Raw genomic sequence first — 24,391 nt, 5'->3', positions numbered from 1 at the left:
TGAGGAGGATGAATGAGGTATCACGTTTTCTAAATGGTCTGCTTTAGCGCTGGCAGCTGCTGCTGGGTACCGTCCTCTCTCCTCCTCATCATCTGCCTCGCATCCACCAGCAGCCCAGTCACCCTGTGGTAAGGATGCACCGGTCCCTGCATGTCAGCTGAGAGAGAGAGAGAGAGAGGAGGGGGGCGCCTGACACACACCCGTCAGTGTGATTTGACTGACTGGCTGAGTGACGGCGGACGGTGGAGGACCCGTTCTTGCGCCCCGATTTATCTGTTTTTGTCTCCGCATATTTTTGCCCTCTCTCGTCGGTCTCCCTTCTTTGTCACGGCCGATGGTTTTCTAGCTGCGCCGCCTGTGTCCACAATCACCGCCGGATCCTCCTCCTTAATTTCTCCGCTCCTTCGTTTGGCTTAAGCGGGTCTGGTTCCAGCCAACCTGGGCCGGGCCGTGGGGCTGTTCAGCGATCCTCAGAGCTGAAGTTGGCACCAGAAATGAGCGCCTTCAGACCCAGGAGAGGGGTCGACCTCTTCGTGCCGTGGAGAGGCTCTGGGTCGTGGCGGTGCTTGTGGTGGTCGGTGTGCGTTTTCGGGGTGACGGTGGGATCTGGGGATCCGTGGATGTCCACGGAGGCATGTCCCTCGTCCTGTTCCTGCAGCAGCACCAGGATCTCCTGCGTGGATCCGGAGCGGGGCATCACTGCCTTCCCGGTGCTGCAGAGTGAGGCAGAGATGGAGAACATCACCGACATGTGAGTGTCTATAGATGCATTGCAGATTTTGGGGATCCATCTTGAAATGTCCACATTCACAAAAAGGTGGCTGCATTCCCATCATTCATAAATCGGAACCCGCGAACCGTCCTTTTTATCTCTCCCTCTGAATCTAATTTGATACACGAAGTCAAGCAAAATTGACGACTGTGATCATTTTAAATGGCAATAATGAATTGGGCCAGCGACCGTCGCAAGAGTCATTCACAGTCATTCAGCAGCAGGCAGGAAACAGCCCATTTAGAGGAGAGGTCAGTTGATTCTCGGTGTTTGTGTGCGCAACCGTGCCTTGGATGTGGATGATGTGACCGTGCAGACGGGACTATCCAAATATTAGCCCAGACACTTACCATGATGGCTTTTATTGAAATGAAGCAGGGGAATAGGAGAAAAGCAATGTCAAAACTTCAGATTGTCTGTGTGAAGTGTGAGGGAAAGACCATTCAAGGTACCTTCAAAACCCCCAGTTTTTTCTCTGACTTTTTCCGTTAAACGTAATTTGGCCTAAAAATGAACAGAAAGTGAAGCCTGTATCTGGGTGCAATTAAACGGGAGATTGAAATAGTTAATTTGCCGCAGCAGTTGTGATTCTTGGCACAGATAAACAGTCCTGCTGATAAAGACTTTCTTTCAAGAATAAACAGTCTTTATCCGTGGCCTTGAATGGGGTTGAAATGAGGTAACAGTGGGCTGAAAAGCACTCATTCGCACGGGCTGACTGCTCGTCTAATGCAGGCAAATACAAGTGGTGACAGTGCGACGGATCGTCCGACGACCTTGCCAAAAGAGACAGGCTATTCTTCCATATGTCTGCTGTTAATTGGGTGAGGCGTGGAATGACGCGGAGAAAACGTCACAAATTACAACTATATTTTTGGGTTGGTAACTCTCTCCCACCTTCTTTTGGGTTTAAAAAAAAAGATTAGACTATCCTTTATTTAAACACCGAGGAATCTGTTCAAAAAGGCAGACAGTTGAAAGTGTAAAAATAAATAAATAAGAAGAATAAAATAAAGGCTACAAAATAATCTCAAAGTTTGTAGAAATGTTAGTTTAGTAAATAAAATATATTTGTGTTTTATGTCTTCAAAAGACTAAATAATAAAAAACTATTGTTTTTTTTTATTTGAAGCTGTCATGTTTAACCTTGAGATGACCCAAATGCAGGCTCAGACAACGTAAGGAGAAACACAAGGATTTATTTTTCAAGCGCACTTCCAAAGTAATCACAAGAATTATAGTCAAATCGAAATCAGTGTTCGTCTCCACTGCAGCAGAACAGACGATCTGACGACTAGTGGGAGGAATGCCAGGGCACTTATGCTGTCGGACTGATAGGCTGATTGGTGGCAGGTGCTGAGGAACGGCAGGGGTGCCACGGCGATTAGTCCGGCAGAGTCAGAGAGATGTGCCACGCCCCCTACACAGAGAGAGAGTACACAACACAAGAAAACACAGGAAAACACAGGAAATGACAGTCCCGACTGTCATCGTGACAGAAGCACTGTTTCCTGCAGGCATTAATGTACCATATAGTGCATATTAGTTTTACATGTTTTTGCAATAAATGATGTGTAAAACGCACACATAATTTATTGCAAAAACATGTAAAACTAATAATTTGTGACATTCTAACTTTAAAAACATTATAAAAGTAGCTACTAAATGCCTTTGTGTCTAAATTTTGCCTGTATAAACAATTGTACTATTGTTGAACAACAAATTGAAATAAACATTTGTTTTTGTTTGGTCAGCAATTCTTCATTGCTACTATAAGCAGTGTGGGTTACTAATCTATAAGTGTAAATGTATTCTTACCTAGTAGACAGTTTTTTTTTTCACACCCATTTTGTGAAAATAAAGAGAATCTGCTTCCTTTGGAAAAGTCTACAGATATGAAACATTGAAGCATGTATTAACTTCTCTGTGGTTAAAGTATTGCATCATTTAAAGGCTTGCACCATGGAGATATGATAGGATGAACATGGTTTATTGCCTGAGGATCACATGGTACCATAATGGGTTAAAACACCGGACTCACATAATGGACAGTGAAATAAGCAGATCTTTATTAAAATCACCTCCTATAAGCAAAATAAAATTCTCTATATATTTTTTACTTTTACAGATTATAACATTCTAAACGAAAATTCTCTCCAAACCATTTTCCATCTATGAGACGCATTGTAGATGAATCCTGCACAGAATGTTCCCGGAGATTGGTTCTATCTGTTTGGTCCAGTACCATGATATATGGATGACAGCATCTGCACAGGCAGTTTATGGAGCACAGCTTTGTAAATGAATAAAGGTCTCTCCAAATACAGCACAATAATGCATCCTTAAAATTATCACCTGTAATAAATCATGAACAAAATAAGTGCACTGTAATGGAGAGCAACCTGGTTGCAGAGGCATTTGGCGACAGACAACAAAAAAAATGACGGATAATGGACGTTTAAATCTAATGTCGTTTGATAGAAATGGACGCAGGTGAAACAACACAGAGAAATAGTTTATGGATACTACAAAAATGTTTATCAGTGAAGTATCTCAGACCATATGACTAACGTTTTGTACCATAGCTCTTGTTTAGACTTCGGCAGTAAGTGCATAGTTTGAGTTCTGAGATGAGCTATTATTATTCAGCAGTGTCACCTGACCTTCAAGGCAGTTGCTTAAAATGTGTCATTTTTATTAGTTGTTCTCCAGTGTAAGTACATTCTTCTGTTTGAAAGTGTTTTAATGCTGATTTTCAGAGAATGAGTTTTATCAACCAATAGTGTTAAAGCTGCGGAACAATGCTGACATCCTGCGTCGACTTATTGAGCTTTTGCAGGGAATAAATCAATACATTAAAAAAAAATTTCAGGCCTTTTGGTTTTATTAGAAAGTGATAGCAGAGGTCTGTGCTGTGCTGTGGCACTGCATCTTAGAGCCTAAGGCAAATGCAGGATGCTATTTTTACCACAGGTTTTTTGAGGTTTGTTGCCTCTCTTCAATCCTCATTTGGCAACTTTGTGTCTTTAATGATTTAATGTGTCACTATTTGGGTCTAAATTACACAATGTTCTCACCCAGTGCATCGCATTGACCTGTCACTACAATAGCCTTGTAATGATCTTGGAAATCTTTGAATTATACTCACTAACAATAGTTTTCGATGTGGGTCACCAAATAAAAAATACATTATTTAAGTCTTTGGTGTAAGAGTCGAGAGTATAAACATGAGGAAACGGGGTTTCTGCAGGACAATCAGATCTGCTGTGGCTGTTGTTGTTTGTTGATGTTTCAACATGACCCTTCAAGAGGAAAGGTTCTCCTCAGTTCCACGTGATGGCTTTATTTATCCCAAAATATTCAGACATCTGATGCCAGAGCTGTGCTATTTGAAAAAGTACAGGTATTACATTTCAGAACCTGTTTACAGGGGAAAGAAGGAGGGGCCCCCCTTAAAACCTGACCAGTCAAGTGCTTTCTCTCGGGCAGAGGAGAAGACTCAAAGCCTGTGTTTGTCTTCATCATGAGAAAAACAATCCTCTGCTCATCCTTTGTCCTGTCAATCTGCGCCTGTTTGTCAAGAGCTCAATTTTAATGATGAATTGTAATTAAATTGCCTTATTGTGAACCTTTGTCTCACTGAAATGTTTCTGTTTTTTTCCCTGCAACTGTTAACAAATGAATCTTGTGACACACATTTGTATCTCCTGACAGCTACATCGCTAACCAGAGCAGCTTCTCCTCAATCAACGACAAAGACCTGCACTACTACAAGAATCTCAGGAACCTGTGAGTCTTTATGGCTTTTGTCAACGCGAATGTGACTGCTTGTTCGATAATAGACTAAATATATGTTGCACACGGTCTGTAGTCATACATATGTGTCGAAGGGTCGGGCACAGTAGATGATGTATATGCTTCCATTCCTGCCTTTGTCACAGATATACTGTAGTATATCATGCAGTTTGTGCCATTGTATTTTATGATGCTGTGTCCCCCTTGTGTTCCGCAGAGTTAATCTGCCTCATTGCACTTCTTAATTTAAAAAAAGAAGTGTCTACAAAGCTGCGTTTCCTTCCAATCTGTTAAGTAGGCACTACCCTAATTCCCAGCCAATATCTCATTTTACCACATTGAACATTGCACAGTGAAAGTGTATAAGCCTTTACCTGCTGCTTTGATTAAATGCAAAGAAAACAATAAAAGCAGGCAGAATGAGTCCCATGTCTGTGAAACAGAAGCTGCAATGCTAGTAAAAATGATGTTTCTCTCTACAGCTAGTTATTATATGTCATATTTCACAGTCCAAACCTTGTAGAACAACTTAAAAGGGTAAATTAAAAAGAAACCTTCACAGACCAGAACAAAGTACAGAACTTAATTTGTCCTGACTTCATCAGATAACACACTGCAAATGGTCATGTTTTAAAACCAGTGAAGAATATGAAAAACATCCCTATTTTCTCTTCTTCTTCCCTTATCAGAAAATTGCCTTCTCAAAACTTAGCAGACTGAAAGCTTAAAGATTTTGACCTGTGTTGAAATTAAAGACATACACTATATTACCAAAAGTATTCGCTCACCCATTCAAATGATCAGAATCAGGTGTCCTAATCCCTTGGCCTGGCCACAGGTGTATAAAGTGCAAAGAGGTCACCGACTTTCTGCACAGTCAATTGCTACAAAGCTACAAACTTCATGTGACCTTCAGATTAGCCCAAGTACAGTACGCAGAGAGCTTCATGGAATGGGTTTCCATGGCCGAGCAGTTGCAGCCAAGCCACGCATCACCAAGTGCAATGCAAAGCGTCGGATGCAATGGTGTAAAGCACGCCGCCACTGGCCTCTAGAGCAGTGGAGACACGTTCTCTGGAGTGATGAATCACGCTTTTCCATCTGGCAATCTGATGGACGAGTCTGGGTTTGGAGGTTGCCAGGAGAACGGTACATTTCAGACTGCATTGTGCCGACTGTGAAATTTGGTGGAGGAGGAATTATGGTGTGGGGTTGTTTTTCAGGAGCTGGGCTTGGCCCCTTAGTTCCAGTGAAAGGAACTTTGAATGCTTCAGGATACCAAAACATTTTGGACAATTCCATGCTCCCAACCTTGTGGGAACAGTTTGGAGCGGGCCCCTTCCTCTTCCAACATGACTGTGCACCAGTGCACAAAGCAAGGTCCATAAAGACATGGATGACAGAGTCTGGTGTGGATGAACTTGACTGGCCTGCACAGAGTCCTGACCTGAACCCGATAGAACACCTTTGGGATGAATTAGAGCGGAGACTGAGAGCCAGGCCTTCTCGACCAACATCAGTGTGTGACCTCACCAATGCGCTTTTGGAAGAATGGTCAAAAATTCCTATAAACACTCTCCTCAACCTTGTGGACAGTCTTCCCAGAAGAGTTGAAACTGTAATAGCTGCAAAAGGACCGACATCATATTGAACTCTGGGTTAGGAATGGGATGGCACTTCAGTTCATAGTATGAGTCAAGGCAGGTGAGCGAATACTTTTGGTAATATAGTGTATTATTAGTTAAACCACAGTTTCCTTAATTAATATAAAAAAATAAAGATGGCAGATTATTAGAGTTGTGTTGTGTTTTTTTTTTTTTTGTTAATAATTTATTACCTCAGCTGCATGCAGATTGAGCTGCGATTGACTTCCTTCCATGTTAACAACAATGTCTCCGTGTCTGTCACTTGATTTCACACTTAATTACACACCACACCACCTACACTCATGTGCAACAAGTGCTGGCAAATAAACAGTCATTACTTGTCCCTCTTTGCTGCTCGACTCAGAAGGAGAGGCTTCTTATATTAATATTGACATATGGATGTTTTGCCAGTTCAGCGTCTTCTCGTATCAGTTTACAGATGCTACATTTTGATCAATAGTGTGTCCTACAAGTCCTCAAGAGCTATGCCCCCCAGATTTGGTGTTTGTGACGTTGTATTTCAACAATTTCATTTTGATTGATAGCACCAAATTACAGCATATAAAGCATTAATTGTTTACCAAGAGGGTTTAAAGGATCAACACTCTAGTGAAGAGGAAGAGAAACTCACTACCATGAGAAAGAAAGTTGGTGCTAGTGGAAAGACCAAAAATATTTTAAATTTCTGGTAGAACCAGACTAAAATCTAGGGGGTCTTTGATGAAATTTTTTAAAGATTCGTGACTCGTGACTCCCAAGTCATATGAAAGATTTGTTCATATTGAACTCACGAATCACTCACAAATCACTCACTGTGAACTAATCTTTCACCGTGAACTAATCTTTCACTACGAACGAATCTTTCGCTGTGAACTAATCTTTCGCCGTGAACGAATCATTCTCTGTGAACTAATCTTTCGCTACGTTCTCGCAGATTTGTTTCATTTGTCACGTGACAGAGAGCTCGGGTCTCTTTTGCTCTCATTCATCTTCACATTGTGGTGTGTTTTTCTTTCTTAGGTTTTCACATGGTTGTAATTGCGTATGGCATTTTGTGTACTTGAACCGCAGCCTTCTTTACAACGCCCACAATAGGGCTAAAGCGCCACCTGCTGTAAAACGAATGAAATGATTAGTTCAAGATTCGTTCACGACTCGTTCATTTCACTGTTCGAGAGTCAAAGATCCGAATCAGTAAAAAGAGTCGGTCTTCCCATCACTATTTCCTTTCCTTCTGCGTATAGCGGCGCTTGACAACTTATTTGTCCACTCCACTCGCCGACCAGTTCCCGAGCAAAATTTGTTTTAGCACTGTATGCTGAAATGATGGAACAAGACTTTCTTAATACATTTATGGGAGATGAAAATGCTGAAACGCTGTAGTCGAGGGCATGGTAAACCAACGACCTCCTGCAGTGCTATTTACACTCATGTGCTTCTGCTTGTCCCTTAGTACACCCTGGGCAGTATGAAGTTCTACAACAGCGCCCCCTATAGAAATTGTAATGGTGGTTTACACCAGGGGTGGTGCACTGTATAAAAGGTGGTGATAGTTAAAAAGGGAGAAGAATAAAACGTTGTCTTGCAGTATCCTGATGGTTGTGTCCTTGAATACTAAGTAAAGAGGAACAATACATGGTGTCAGAAATGTAGAATCCATGACAGACAGAGTCTAGTGGCACAGACAACTAGTCGGAGCAGCTTACCGATAAGGATAAGAGAACAGGCGCTGTGGAGAAGAGGAACGAGCAAGTCGGCGTATGCTAACAGGCTAGCGGCAAGCTACAAACATTCAACATGGACCACATAGTCACCATCACACCACCGGGACCGTTCGACGAGTTTGTGGCCCATATGGATAAAAAGGACTTTTTTGTCATTACATTTATTTCCAAAGATGCAATTCATGTGACATTTCTTCCAGACACTGGTATTAACTCAAATAATCCACACATTAAAAGAAATCACAACATTCAAGTCCATATATAATGAATATGTGGAATTAAGTGCAATAACACAGGAAAAAAGTATTGAACACACTATCTGAGACTCGTTTAATACTTTGTGGAGAAGCCTTTGTTTGCAATGACAGCTTCCAGACGCTTCTTGTATGTATTAACTAATCGCCCACACTGCTCAGGTGTGATTTTTGCCCATTCCTCCGTACAGATTGTCTTTAAATCTTGAATATTCTTTGGTGCCCTCTGGTGAACCCTTTTCTTTAGTTCTTTCCACAAATGTTCAATCGGATTTAAGTCAGGTGATTGACTGGGCCATTCTAACACATTGATTTTCTTTTTTTTAAACCATTCGAGAGTCAACTTTGCCGTGTGCTTCGGATCGTTGTCCTGTTGAAAGGTCCAGCCATGTCTCATCTTCATCATCCTGGTGGATGGCAGCAGGTTCATCTCAAGAATTTGCCGATAGATGTTTCCATTCATTGCTCCTTCAATTATATGAAGTCTGCCAGTACCACGAGATGAGAAACAACCCCATGCCATGATGTTTCCACCACCAAACTTCACTGTTGGTATAGTGTTATTTGGGTGATGTGCAGTGCCATTTCTCCTCCAAACATGGTGTGTAGTATGACAGCCAAAAAGTTCAATTTTGGTCTCGTCTGACCAGACAACATTCTCCCAGTATTCCACAGGCTTATCCAGATGCTGTTTAGCAAACTTTAAACGAGCTTCAACATGCCTTTTTTTGAGGAATGGAGTCTTGCGGGCTGAGCGTCCATAGAGGCCATGGCGGTGGAGTGCATTGCCTATCGTTTTCTCTGTAACACTTGTACCTGCTGCCTCCATGTCTTTCTGGAGCGCTTTCCGGGTGGTCCTTGGCTCTTTGAGAACTCTTCTGACCATCTTTCTGACTCCCTGATCAGAAATCTTGCGAGGAGCTCCTGTGCGCGGCCTGTTGATGATAAGGTGATGCTTCTTCCACTTGCGGATAATGGCCCCAACGGTGCTTACTGGAATACTCAGATGCTTTGAGATAAGTCTGTAACCAGTTCCATTGTGATGCTGAGCAACAATCAGGTTGCGAAGGTCTTGAGAGAGCTCCTTGCTTTTACCCATCATGAGATGTGTCTTGTTTGACTACTTGGTGAAAAAACAACCTGTTTATAGGGCCATCAATTAGCATTAACACAGCTGATGTTGGTTTGCACTTATAGGAAGTACAAAGACTAATTACTTTCAGCTTTGAGATGGTATGGTGCCTTTCCTTGCCAAACTATACAGCTTTCCCATGGTGTGTTCAATACTTTTTTCCTGTGTTATTGCACTTAATTCCACATAATCACTATTTATGGATTTGAATGTTGTGATTTCTTTTTATGTGTGGATTATTTGAGTTAATACCAGTGTCTGGAAGAAATGTCACATGAATTGCATCTTTGGAAATAAATGTAATGACAAAAAAGTTAATGCGTTCAATACTTATTTCCCCCATTGTATATCAGAATACATATATAATGACCACACACCATACACCCCCCCCTACACATTTCTATTACATATAAGATGTCCGGGTCCACTGGCTAATAGAAGTGTGGAAATTGATGTTCTGTGTACCACACACACATGCGCACATGCAAACACACACGCACGCACACACACACACACACTCACACACGCACACACACACACACACACACACCTACACACACACACACACACACACACACACAGCAGGCCTAGACAGGAGGAGGACAGAGTGTAGGTACACAGAACATACCTATAACATATAAATGTGACCTAACAAAGGTAAAGGGCAAATATTAACCATATATATTGTTTATACTGCTTGTAATTGGGATAAGGTAAACATCTGTTCAGTATTTTAACATAAAAGTGTTGATTGTGAGGCATCAAAAGCCACAAAATGCAACGGGTCCATCAGACCCACAAACGCTGGCTGAGTAACAACAATATGAACATTACACAAGGGTTAAAAGAAAAAGACGGCGCATACCAGGTGAACTCTCTTATCTACACAGTGGGCGAGAGGGCTGATGATAACCTTTCGTCACTGTGGTTGGCAGAAGATAAACAAAATAACTATGATGAGGTGAAATAGGCTTTTGATCAACACTTTGTGGGAGTGCATAATGTTATTTTTGAAAGAGCTAAGTTCAATAAAAGATGTCAGGAAGTCCGCGAGTCTGCAGAGAATTTCATCACCGCAGTGCACAAGTTGGCAGAACACTGCAGCTATGGCGTCCTACGAGAGGAGATGATCTGAGATAGGATTGTGGTCGGCATACGTGATGCAAAACTGTCTGAAAGACTACAGCTCAATCCAAATCTAGATGTAGCTACAGCCCACAAAAGTAAGAGACAAATTTATAGGAAGAAGTCTGCTCAACGTGTAAGTCATGCTCAGTCTCAGCCTACATCAATCAAGTCAAAACAGTGTGGGAACCAACCACTGGAGGTAAAAGTGCATGCTGTCATCCAGAGAGGAGATAGAAAGATTGAGGAGGAGGTGTTCATCGTCAAAGACCGGACGATACCTTTATTGTGCCTCCCTGCAATCCGCAGACTACATATGATCCCTCAGCTCTATAGCATAGATGACTCAGAGTCACTATTCCGTTCAACCTGCCTGGATGTTTTTAAAGGGCGAGGTATATTGGAAGGTGAATATAAAATTAAACTGAAAGAAAATGCAACTCCCTATGCCCTCTCTGCCCCAAGATGAGTAGCTATCCCCCTTCGAACCAAAGTCAAAGAGGAATTAGACTGAATGGAGGAGATGGGGGTCATAGCCCGTGTTGAGGAACCAACAGAATGGTGTGCAGGCATGGTCCCTATCGTGAAACCGTCAGGGAAAATGCGGATCTGCGTGGACTTAACCCATCTGAACGAGAGCATCCTCAGAAAGAGACATATCTTACCGGTGGTGGATGAGACTTTAGCCAAGCTGGAAGGGGCCAGAGTTTTCACAAAGCTGGACGCTACATCAGGCTTCTGGCAGGTACCACTCCATAAAGACTCAATGCTGTTGACCACATTCATCACACCAAAGGGCCGATACTACTTCAAGTGGCTACCCTTTGGTATATCATCAGCTCCCGAACATTTCCAAAACAGGATTTCTCAGCTGATTGATGGCATTGATGGAGTCTTGTGTCATGCTGATTATGTCCTTGTCACAGGAAGGGACCGAGCAGAGCACGACGGCAAGCTGCACAGAGTCCTGCATAAATTCAGAGAGGCTGGGCTCACCCTAAATGAAAAATGCCAGTTTGCCCTGTCAGAGATCAGTTTTCTGGGCCATGTCATAAACAGTCAAGGCATCAGAGCAGACCCAGATAAAATAAAAGCGATCCTTGACATGCCTGAGCCGCAGGATGTGGCCAATGTTTGCCGCTTCATGGGCATGGTGAATTTTGTGGGGAAATTCTCGCCACGCCTGCCTGACCTCACAAAGCCCATCCATGACCAGTTGAAGACACAGAACAGCTGGACATGGGGAGCACCCCAACAGAAAGCATTCCTGGAAACAAAGAAAGAACTGGGGTCAGAGACAGTGTTAGCCCAGTACAGTCCAGATCATGAAACTATGGTTTCAGCTGATGCCTCTTCATATGGGCTAGGAGGGGTGTTGACACAAAAACAGTAGGATGGTGAGTGGAGACCGGTCGTCTTCATTTCCAGAAGTCTGACTAAAGCCGAATCAAGATATGCCCAAATAGAGAAAGAGGCTTTAGCTATAACCTGGGCCTGTGAGCCCCTGTGGGGATACTTAAGTGGCCTGGACTTTACTATAAGAACTGATCACAAACCACTTATAACACTCCTGAAGTCCAGACCACTAGATGACTCACTCCGGCTGCTCAGGTTCAGTTTCAATATTATCCATATTCCAGGTAAAAACCTGATAACACCTGATGCCCTGTCCAGAGCACCGCTTCCAGCCACAGCCACAGAGGCAGAGCCAGATCTGGAAAAAGAATGCAACGCTTACCCGGACAGCATTGTAGAAAGCCTGCCAGTCACACCAACAAAGCTAGAACAGATTAAGACAACACAAACCTCAGACAACTTATGAAAACGTCTCAGTCGTTACATTGCAAAAGGCTGGCCCGCACACAGACGAGATGTGCATGAGCTGCTGCTACCCTATTGGCCTGAAAGGTCAGTCCTGCACGATGGAGGAGGACTGCTTATGAAAGGTGAGAGGCTCATAATCCCTGAAAGCATGAGAGCTGACATCCTGCATAAACTACACCAGGGCCATCAAGGTGTCAACAAATGTCTTGCCAGAGCAAGGGAGTCAGTTTGGTGGCCAGGCATCACATCTGCTGTGAATCACCAGTGGAACCTCTGCTCACGACTGATCTTCCAAGCAGGCCATGGTGGAGGGTTGCAGCAGACCTTTTCCAATGGTAGAATGGACACTACTTAGTCATAATAGACTATTTCTCACGCTACATTGAGGTGTGCAGCCTACAAGGAAATACCTCGGCACAACACCGCACTCGAACACTGCCACCTCTGCAGTCTCTTCAGCAGGTGTGGATCAGACCCATGTGCACTACAGGGACAGTTGTAGGTCCGGCACCAACACCATGGTTATATGAGGTGGAGACTCAGGATGGAGGACTGCTGTGACGCAGTCGGTCACACCTCAGGGAAGTGCCAAGGCCTCCAACACCACAGGACATGGTGACTCATCATGGGACAGTCACTAGGTCAGGGAGACTGTCTAAGTCTCCTGATAGACTGAATCTATGAATATCTGACACAAGAGAGTTAAGAAAAAATGATGATTGGTTGTTCAGAAATAAAGTGTTCAAGAAAATAGTTACATTCTTATTTAATAAGCTACAAAAGGGATAGTTAACCCTTCTGTTGTCTTTGGGTCAAAATGACCTGCCGCTGTGTTAAAAACCAAATAAAAATCCCCTAAACGATATTTTTTCAACTTGAAATTTGATGACTTTTCCTAGATTTACCCTAGCATTAGAAAAAGTGAATTGTTACCTTTATTCATATTTCCATGTAAACTGTACAAAAAAGGTACAAATATTGTCTTCGGGTCAAAATGACCCGACAGTCAAATTGAGTTGAAATCACAGTCACACAGAGTTAGTTACACACCACAGAATGTGAGAATGTTTTAGTTCTGTCTCAGATCTATCAGTAGCAGACGTAAACAAGACAAGACAGGTGGTCTTCTCGCGGACTGCACTGCCTGTGACCCGATCTGACGTAACAATATTGCCCCTTTCTCTGTGTGAACTCCCAGAGGCTATAAAGGTGCTGCAGATGACAGTACCCCGAATTCTCTCTGTGCTGAAGCCATGAGTGCGCGTTGTAACATTGAACAGGCTCCAGAGCTGATTTTATCAGATGTCCAACAAGACTTCGCTGATTCAGAAGAAGAAGATAAGAAGGAATACAACCCAGAGCATGATGATTCAGAATAAGAAGAAATCCCTGAAGCTGAGAGAGAGACTTTCCTTTCAAAAAATGTCAAAATAACATGGTCCTTGGCAGCATATGACAAACACGGCAGGGCGACAAAACAAAATGACATGAGGATGACCCCACGACCCACAAGATATGCTGTTTCTCATGCCCATGACATTGTCTCAACATTCTACCTGTTCATCACACCAGCAATAGAAAAAATAATCCTGGAAATGACAAATCTGGAGGGTTTTCTCAAATATGGAGACAGCTGGAAAAGGATGGATGAGACTGACCTGCATGCCTACTTAGGGCTGCATTCAAAACTCATTTTTGCACATTTCTATTCTTTCCTAAGCTATAGAAATACTATACAAATATTGCTTACCACCTATACAGTAAACAATAATACAATTGAAAGTGTCATAGCAACGACTGTTGTCTTGTATAAATGCAGTCTTTCTGCCAGTCTTTGTGGTGAATGACGAGTTGTTTCTTCAAGCAAAATAAGATTTGGTGCTTAAAATTCAATTAAGCTGCTTATATTGGGGGTTTAGTAAAGATGGGTCATTTTGACCCGAAGGACAAGGGGTGTATACAGAATATGAGGACAACAGGAGGGTTAAGTGTAAACTGTCTTTTGTTAGTTTATGTGATGTATTTCTTTTTCATAAAGGTTCAGAAACAGTTACACTTTTACCTAAAAGGGGAAGATGTCATGGCGGGTTATGTCAGGGGTGGTGCACTGTATAAAAGGTGGTGATACCTAAAAAGAGAGAAGAAGAATAAACTGTTGTCTTGCAGTATCCTGGTGGTTGTGTCCTTGAATACCAAGTATAGAGGAACAACACAGAAATAAACAACTATTCACAACTTTGTGAAAAATTAAACTAATTCTGCATGTTTTTAGACTGTGGGAGTAAACAGGGATTACCTGGAGCAAATCCTGGAACACCATAGAGCAGGGGTGTCAAACATACAGCCCATAAACCTGGCCCTTTAGATGAATTAAAAAATTAAAAAATGGACAATCACTTCATGTTCATGATATGTTTTGCAACATTACATTTCATTAAATACAAAGACTGTCTAACATATTTCTACTTATGTGCATGAAAACAAAGGGAAAACATGGACTTATTAATATTTATAGGTAATTATGTTATGATCGCACTAGTCCGGCCCACCTGACATCTAATTAGGCTGTATGTGGGTCCTGCACTAACATGAGTTTGTCAACCCTGCCATACAGAATCAAACTAGTTGTTACCACCTTGGATGTATGCAGTAATCTTCTTGCTGTATGGCAAGAGCATTAACCGCCCTTCCATCGTGTGATTATTTACATCTAACACCCTTTCCTCTTTAGTTTTTTGTTATTGTGTCACTGAGTAGTTTGTGATGGACAAAAAGACCAGTGCACTTTGGAGGCAGAGCTGAGGTTGTGCAGTTTTGGTTACTTGGGATGATTGGGATGCTTTAGACTTGTGAGGAGGAGATTGAAGGAGATTGCACAAGATGATGCTCGAAGCAACAATATACGTTTTTGCTGTTGTTGCAGTAATGTTGTCTGTAATTACTGTTCTGGTCATTGTGATACGCTGATTTCTGTGTGTAAATCTCTCTCAGGACGGTGACCAACAGCAGGCTCACATACGTATCAAAGCTGGCTTTTCTGGACAACATCAAGTTACAGTACCTGTAAGTGAAAATTCAACACACACTCTTTCTATAAATACTGCTACACAGCGTTCTATTGATGCGCTTACAGCCACGTGTTATTCTATATATTACAAACGTACTATAAATAAATTGTCTAACACACACTACAATAGAATAAAGAGTAACCCAATGACAAATAGTGGTCATAACCATCTCAATCTGGCTTCTCTAGCTTTTTCTCCAAACCTTCCTGTCTGTGTTGTCCCTCTAATGACCTCATTCCTGACCCTGTCCATTCTTGTCACTCCTAAAGAGAATCTTAGCATCTTTAACTCTGCCACCTCCAGCTCCTCCTCCTGTCTTCTGCCTATTGCTACTGTCTCTAAACCATACATCATGGCTGGTCTCACCACTGTCCTGTAAACCTTTCCCTTCACCTTAGCTGACACTCTTCTGCCACCGATCACTCCTGACACTTTTCTCCAGCTGTTCCATCCTGCCTGTACTCTATTCTTCACCTCTCTTCCACAGTCTCCGCTGCTCTGAACAGTTGATCCTAAGTACCTAAACTCCTGCACCTTCACCACCTCTGCTCCTTGTAGCCTCACTATTTCACTGTTCTGCCTTTCGTTTACACACATGTACTCTGTCTTGCTGCGACTGACCTTCATTCCTCTTCTTTCTAGTGCAAACCTCCACCTCTCTAGGTTCTCTTCTAGCTGCTGCCTACTCTCACTACAGATCACAATGTCATCTGCAAACATCATAGTCCATGGGGACTCCTGTCTGACCTCATCTGTCAATCTGTCCATCACCACAGCAAACAAGAAGGGGCTCAGGGCCGATCCTTGATGTAGTCCCACCTCCACTTTGAAGTCTTCTGTCCTCCCAACAGCGCACCTCACTACTGTTGTACTATTCTCATACATGTCCTGCACCAAACTAACATACTTCTCTGCCACTCCTGACTTCCTCATACAAAACCACAATTCCTCCCTTGGCACTTTGTCATATGCCTTTTCTAAATCTACAAATACACAATGTAGCTCCTTCTGACCTTCTCTGTACTTCTCCATCAGCATCCTCAAGGCAAATATTGCATCTGTGGTACTCTTCCTAGGCATGAAACCATACTGTTGTTCACAAATCTCCACTTCCTGCCTCAACCTAGCTTCAACTCCTCTTTCCCAAATCTTCATCGTATGGCTCATCAACTTTATCCCTCTGTAGTTGTTACAACTCTGCACATCACCCTTCTTATAAATTGGCACCAGGACACTTTTCCTCCACTCATCAGGCATCTTGTCAGTCTCTAAAATTCTGTTAAACAACCTAGTCAGGAAATCTACCACCACTTTTCCTAAGTACTTCCATACTTCCTTTGATGGTCATTTGATGCTCATTATTCTCATCAGATAATAATGCGTGGAGTTACATGTGCAGGACGTCTGTTGTCTGTATCCTAACATTTTTCTGTGGGAATAAAAATGCAGTTCTATTTTCTGACATCCAGTGTCCTTTACAGGAACCTTAAAGATAACAACCTGTCATCACTGACCTGGAGACCATTCAAGCACCTCAACATCTCTTATCTGTGAGTTTTTCTGCTGCTGCCATTTTCCCTGGGTCTGTCTCTGCCCAGGTTTATCTGCCTTTCTCTGGTTCTCTGTCTGGGTCACTCTCATCTCTTTCTGCTCAGGTCTATAGCATGTGTAGCACCTGTGATGTCACTTGTAGCTTCCTGATAGGATGATGTAGGTTTAGCTTTGCCACTGCTGCTGCCCCACAATCTCAGGCTTCCCTGCAGCCAAGAATTAATTATTTCTTCAGTTTAAAACCCAGGCAGTAAGATTGAAGGGGACAGATAAGCACCAGAGCTTGCTGTGATTGGCTGTTTCGTACTGTATGGAAATGAATGTAAACCTATGAGCCATATCACCCACTGCACTAGATCAATTAGGAGAGAGTGATAAAGCAAAACGTAGAACATTTGTTTCGCAAATACAGCCTTATTAAAATGACTGAGAGGAATACTCTGTATGATTCAATGAGTTATTTTTTAGAGAATTCCTGCAGGTACTTTTCCTTGTACCCCTAGTTTTATCTTTTCTACAATGTTAGGCTGAACAGAGTGACACTGTGAATCTGTCATTCTTCTCCTCCAAGCCTAGCAGCAAAGGAAAAAGGAAGATTTTTCACAGTTGACAAATTTAAGCCATAGCTATGATTTTTTTTCTCTTTTTTTCTGTATGCCAACAGCTCTTCTTGACTAAATCTGTGCTCTCCCTCTATATGTATGTAAAGAACCCTGTCAGGGAACCCTTTACACTGTTCCTGTGAGAACATGTGGATCAAACTGTGGTTAGGGGAGGAAGCAGACACTCAGGATCTACGCTGCATTGAGGACGGAGGAGCCCGCAAGCTGTTGTCCAGACTGAACCTGCCTTACTGTGGTAAGAACATTCACTCACTCACACACACACACGGATGGACATGAGCTTGTTCACGCACTATAAGGAGTAGGAGTAGTCATTCAAACACTCCGGGAGGGAACAGAAGCAAATTCAAATTTGGAAAGTTTGTCAGGGGAGCAGGAATTGTTCTAGGTCAGTTTGTACATTTCAAAAAGATACATTAAAGTATTGAATAACTTTCATCTACAAGCCATTCATGTTCAAAGACTCAAAATCTCACATGGGACAATTATTCTTTTTGCCAGCTTTTGCCACTGCCATGATGGCAGCTGGAGCCAGACTGGCAGCACATCATAGACAATGCTGGGATTCTTTGTTTGGGTGATTCTGGCATTAAACTTGCACAGCTGCAAAAATACCCAGCGAAATACATGACTTGTATGTGAGCCATATGAAGAAGAACGGAAGCTAAGCTAGTCTCCTCCTTTTTTATCTGCTTGAACCTTTATCTTTATCAAAACGAGAGAGTTGATTTAGGTTGGTCAGTGACGGACAGTGAAATGTCTGTAATGGGTATATGGATCTATGGCGAATTTATTGGATTCCTGTGAAGCAAAAATGAGCTGCAACAGAGAAAGGAGAGTAGTTTTCTAATGATTGCCCCTAGTCATTTGAGCCTTCCTCATGTACCTGCCGGGAGGTCATAGTACAGGACATTACAAAGCAGAAAATGTATCACGCTGCGAAGGACTGTTTTTGTGTAGACCGCAACTGACATCAGTGAAGATGCTTGCGAAAGTAAATATGCCAAAACACTTTGCAGTAAAACAGGGTAAAAGTGTTATGACCACCATCTGCATTATGTCCTTTCACATGGTGTCCTGCTGTCATGCAGCAGATTTATATTTCCTCTCTTTCTATGTCATTATCAGGTAACAAAGAAATAATTTGCTCAGCAAGAATTTCAATGTTATGACCACCACCACCACATAAAATTGGACATTTTATGTGGCGGTGGTGGAGGTATTAACATGTGGGGTAAATGACTAGTGACCTGCTCTGGTCTATCCTGGATTAGCTCGAGATCTGCTAACATCTACTAGAATAAAATACATTAAAACTCTAAGTTAATATTTTTCTTCTTGTAGTTACATAGATACATTTAAAACCTTATTAATTAATCATATACAGTATATGTAAGTGTACTGTGTAAACACTTTAACAAAGCTGTTTCTCTTACTCCAGCGCCGACTCACACCGACCACAAACTGTTAATGCTCTCATTTATGAGAGTCTGGCTTGGATGTTTAAATGTCAACAGTTAATTGACACTTTAATCACACCTTGCGCACTGCATTTTCATTCATTTTTAATGGATCTCTCTATTTTGGCCTCTATACTATTCATAAACAGGGTCAGATTGCAGCTTGACCTGTCTCTAAAAGTCTGACTGCATCTTGCAGTGTCTTCTCAGACTCAGTGTGGATTTGCAGGGTTTATCAAACACAAATCCAGATTGACAAGATGGACAATTATTCATTCATAATTTACAAATTGAGGAGTATGTGGACACTTTTATTAGTGGGTTTTGACAAAATGGCAGGTTGCTTTACATCTTCACCTTTAGGGGTTGCTATAAATGCAGTTTGAATTCTCAAGGTGAGTGACTGAACGCTTTATTAAAAGATTTATTAAAATACTCACATTTAGACTCATGGGATGCAGCAGTTCTTTAAAGCAGAACTAACCAATGGACCACTCCCCACTTTGGGTAATAAAGGCAACTGCTAGGTGTTGTGTGTAGCTGTGCACCCCTGTCAATGTCACCATTACCACTAGGATTTTGTTCAGGGTACAATAATGAGAAGAAAGTTAAAAATCTTTGAGGCTTAGTTAGGTTAAGAAAACAACAACAGGAAGGAAGGAAAGGAAGAAAGGTGAACTACTTGTCATTGTGACACAGCACACAATGAAATGTGACCTCTGCTTTTAACCCATCATCAAAGTGAACAGTGTGCAGCTTTAAGCGCCCAGGGAGAAGTGTGTGGGGATGGTGCCATGCTCAGAGCACCTCAGTAACTTGGCAGCTGGTGGACTCAAACCGTCTGGACCCAAGCTCACTTCCTTAACCACTAAGCCACCACTGCCCGCATTAGTGTTGATTAAATTTAAAAAAGAGAAAAGAAAATGCTTTTATACAGAGATGAACAAAAATTGGGTGAGATTTTGTTTTGTGCATTATATAGTAGATTTTCTTTTGGGATAATTTTGACTTAGTTAAAACTTACGCTACTACTGGGCTGTGATATGATCCTGCCCCACATTTCATGACACTTAACTACCTAACTAGCTGGAATCTTTAGTGTTGTAGTACTGGCACTTTTTAAATCCAAAACTGGCCCGCTAGGATGTTCAACCATGCCCACTTAATGAATTTTGAAAACACTTCCTTTTCAGGATAGTTTTGTAATACTATTATTATTTCATTAAAAATGAATAAATACTCATACATATCTAATATACTTATACTTCTTTGAATGAAAACAAAGGGGAAAAACTTGGACGTATTGTAATTTATAAATTATAATGATTGCACTGGTCTGGCCCACTTGACATGTAATTAGTTTGTATGCCCCCTGAATGAAAATGAGTTTGACACCCCTGTTTTAAATTGATTTTCTACCTTCAAAAGAAACCACTGTCAGAAAGAGAAAATACAGGCATAGGGAAAAGTCCCTGCAAGTTACTTTTCACTTCTAGTGATCGATTAATGATGGACATTCTGTTCTATTTTCTTGCATTTTTTGTCAAAATTAAGTAAAACATTGTTAAAAATGTGAAGTTAGATCTGAGAGATATGAGATCTGTTTTTGATCTCAAGGGAGAACGCTCATATTTGGCAGAAATCTGTTAGACAGCTGACAACAGCAGACTGAAGAAGAATTATGATCCTTTAGTGGTTAACTGATTAGTTCATGTATCAGGCCAAACATGATACATTTGTTTTGTTACTGTGTAAATAACCTGGTCTTAAATAGCTCAGTGCAGTTGGTTAACAAATGACACCAATAATAAGTTAGTCTGCAGGAAGTCAACCCTGACATTGATATTGATCTTCTCTTCTCTCATCCCCTCGCAAGAGGTTATTTTTGGGCCTAGAACAGTTACAGCAAGGTCCGTGTGGATGTGTGCTGGGAGACCACCTGGCAGAGCGACATATGAGGAGGAGGGCACAGTGGGGCAGGGGTGCCAAATAATGCCCCAGGGTTAACATGTCTGGCCAATCTGCAGTCCTGTGTGTGTGTATTTTTTGTGTCTTTTCCCTCTCCCTCACTCTGTGACTGGTTGGTCCTACTCTTAATGACTATTTTTCCATCAGTTTGTCTGTTTGACATGAGGCTCATCCTCACCCTATATGGCTGAGGTGTTCTGAGTGATAGAAACGACAAAGTAGAAGTGCCCTGTGATGACCTCAGGCTGGTGCTGGGTTCTCAGGCCACACATACAGTATGTCTCTGTGGACTGTTTACTGCTGAGGCTTCAGTCACAGAGACTGGAGAAATACAAACTGTGCTCACTGCTGACTGAAAACTTCAGTCTATCAGTGTGACTCGCTGATAGGGCTGCTGCACTCCTTGTATTGGGAAAACATGGAGCAGTTTAGCTGTAGAGGTTCAGACATGTTCTATAATGTGATGAAAACAATCAAAACTTGATAGAACTTATGTACTTTGCACTTTTGCCTATTTTCCATCATCAACTAATTTCATAAAAAAAAAAAAAAAAAAAAAAAAAACATCACAAGTTTGCTCTTTCTACATAATCTTCATTGCACCTGTGTGGGAGGCAGTGTTATCTAAATGGGCCAAAAGACTAAGGCTAAATGTTGAACTTATCTCTCACTGGAAAAACATGTTTTTTCTTGTCTCATATGCATGTGTAAATCACAGCAGATGTCTCACTTTAGATTAAAAAACAATTAACGTCCTAAAAAATCATACAGAGACAGTATATGTAAAAATCAAACAATAACATCAATGACAAAGGTATGGCCTTTAGTATCACATTTCCCACTGAAAGATTCTTGCTGTGTGAGGTGTCTTCTGGCAAGGAGTGGAAGCAGCCGGTAGATGGTCGATTTGTTTTAATAACAAACGTCAAACAAAACAGGTCCAACAATAAAGCAAAATAAACGACTGGAGAAGTATTAAAGGAAATCTCGTACAACAGTAGTTAATACGCAAATCCTGTCAAGAATAACTTCTGACTTCTCAAGAATAACTTCTAACTTCTCAAGAATAACTTCTACAGTATTGTTAGTTGTTTATGCTTATATACCTGTGTGGGGGGAGTGGTTTTCGACTTCCCGGGTGTGTGTTTAAATCTTGTAGGCCAATGGAAGAGAGAGGCTAGGCCTCTTGTGGCCAATCATATTATTGTTCTTGTATCATGTGATGCCTGCAGTCGCCACTATGTGGCACTCTTGTTCCATGATTCAGCAGTGTTGGAAGAACCTTTGTTGCTGAGTGGGGGGTTATCACAAGGGAAGTGGACCCAGCCATAAAGTCCAGTCAACCACAGGTGGTCATGTAGATCAAAAGGAATGGATGGCTTCGAGGTTCCCTGTGAGAAGGTAGATTGGGAGATCTCCCATTGTTCCCAGGGAGTAGAGGTGTTTTAGAAAGTTGGTGTGAAAAGAATTTGGGAAAATTCTCTTTGAATGTGTGGGGCTATGTGACTGTGTGTGCTCGGGAAAGCCTTTTGGTGTCTTATCAGCTTCCTGCTGCAGACCCAACCAAATGTGAAAACCACTGAAATCTAACACCACCAATGTAAAAAGTCATTATTATGACACAAAATATTACATTGATCACGTAAATATAAAAATGTTAATTTACCTAAAATGCTCAAAAACTGACAGAATAATTTATTTCACTAATTTCTTACTACCACAAATTAAATCATTTTCATATTTCAAGAAATCCATCCATCCATTTTCATTCGCTTATCCGTTGCCAGGTCACGGGGGCAGCAGTCTCCATGACCGCCACCCAAATCACACTGCACTGTGTCAACCCCCCTGAACCTTTCTGTGGGTGGTGAGTCCACTGGAAGGTACCAACCGCCCTAACCGGGATTCAATCTTGCCCAGGAGGTGAACCCTTGGGTTCCACACCAATGACAGAGACATTGCCTCTGGGTCAAAGCGCCACTTATTTCAAGAAATATAACATAAAATAGTTTTGCATGTTTTTATACTTCTATGACAACTAGATGACACGCGGATAATTTATTATCAGGTCCGTCCAGGTAACATTGCAACATTGATGACCTCGTAGCAAAACTTCTTGTCACTCCAGAATATGTGGACAGAGTTGTAAAACACAGACAAGCACATACCTGGTCTAAACTATCTCACCAGAAAAGTCAGAAATGTAAACGTGTCAGTGTTTGATTTTGTATTTCAACAGTCTTGCAGCATAAATGATTCATAGAAGAACCAGCTCAGTCCAAAAGCAATGTTAGAGAAAACGGGTTTGTCTGGATGGGGAACTGCAAAAAAAGAGTAACTTTGGAGAAATAAGTATGAAAGACAACAATCCCATTCACAGGTTGTAACTGAATGTAGAATTTTAACATTAAACAGAAAAGACATTTAAAAATGTCTTTTCTCACAAACAAATCTGTTTATTGCTGATGCTTGTTGAACTTTATTTATCTTTCAGAAGAACGAAGAAAATGCTTAACACAAATGCAAAATGTTACCCAAAGGTAAAAATGAATCATTTCACATCATCACACATCAATCATTCTGTAGAGACCCTGTGTTGATGGGTTTTGCTGTGCTATGACAGTACAGCAAAGCTGAAGTGAAGCCAGCAACAGATTTAAGTTGAGTGGTTGCAGCACATGTTTATCTCTCTCTAATGTATGAGAAAAAAAATAGATTTTTTGTTTTTCTCCTCCTTCTTGTCTACTTTTCATTAGAAATCCTTAGAGACCCTCTCTAAATACCATTTATGGAAGTCCCTATTGTGGCCTGTTACAAAAGCTGACAACAATGACAGTTCCAACAATAAGGCTGATGATTGTTGTTTTCTAATCCAGGGAGCAGTAGATGTTTTCTTTTAAAGTAAAAGCACTGGCAGCAGAGCTTCCAAATGGATACCGTAAATCTACAGTAAATAACTGTATTACAGAACTACATACAATAACTGTAAAAATAGTCTATTTTACAGTCAAAATTAATTAAAATACAATATATTTTAGTTGATAAATGCCCATCATGCTGTAAAATAACATACATATCATGTCAAAAAACAGATAAATCGCTGTAATTTTGCGGTATACATTATTTATTTTAGGAACCGGCCCAGTCCACCTTCAGTAATTTCATGTTAAAACAAATTTTTCCATGTACAATAACAAAGTTGTAACATATAAAAATTAACTAGGTTCATAAAACTAAAGATAAATTTCTGCAAATATACAGTATTCATTTGTTTTTAAATATATTAATTCTACCCCTCCTTGAACCGCAACCTTAATGTGGTGGAGGGGTTCGAGTATCCGAATGAACCTAGGAGCTATGTTGTCGGGGGCTTAACGCCCCTGGTAGGGTCTCCCAAGGCAAACAGGTCCTAGGCGATGGATCAGACAAATAGCGGTTCAAACCCCCCC

At 41.5% G+C, this 24,391-nt stretch overlaps 1 protein-coding gene across 1 annotated transcript in view; it reads left to right on the top strand.

Moving 5' to 3' along the window:
- The first annotated feature begins 440 nt into the window (after positions 1-440).
- Positions 441-24,391, top strand: part of LOC103397098 (BDNF/NT-3 growth factors receptor-like) — a 174,403-nt gene continuing 150,452 nt past the window's right edge. Inside the window, 5 exon segments of the mRNA XM_025052777.1 lie at positions 441-751; positions 4,487-4,561; positions 15,264-15,335; positions 16,822-16,890; positions 17,601-17,749. Of these exon segments, the coding sequence (XP_024908545.1) occupies positions 495-751; positions 4,487-4,561; positions 15,264-15,335; positions 16,822-16,890; positions 17,601-17,749 (622 nt within the window). The 5' untranslated portion in view covers positions 441-494.

Source organism: Cynoglossus semilaevis, chromosome W, assembly GCF_000523025.1.
Source record: "Cynoglossus semilaevis isolate Cse_v1.0 chromosome W, Cse_v1.0, whole genome shotgun sequence".
Taxonomy (NCBI): domain Eukaryota; kingdom Metazoa; phylum Chordata; class Actinopteri; order Pleuronectiformes; family Cynoglossidae; genus Cynoglossus; species Cynoglossus semilaevis.
The sequence above is the reverse complement of the archived record's forward strand: the minus strand, read 5'-3'. Positions and strand labels throughout refer to the sequence as shown.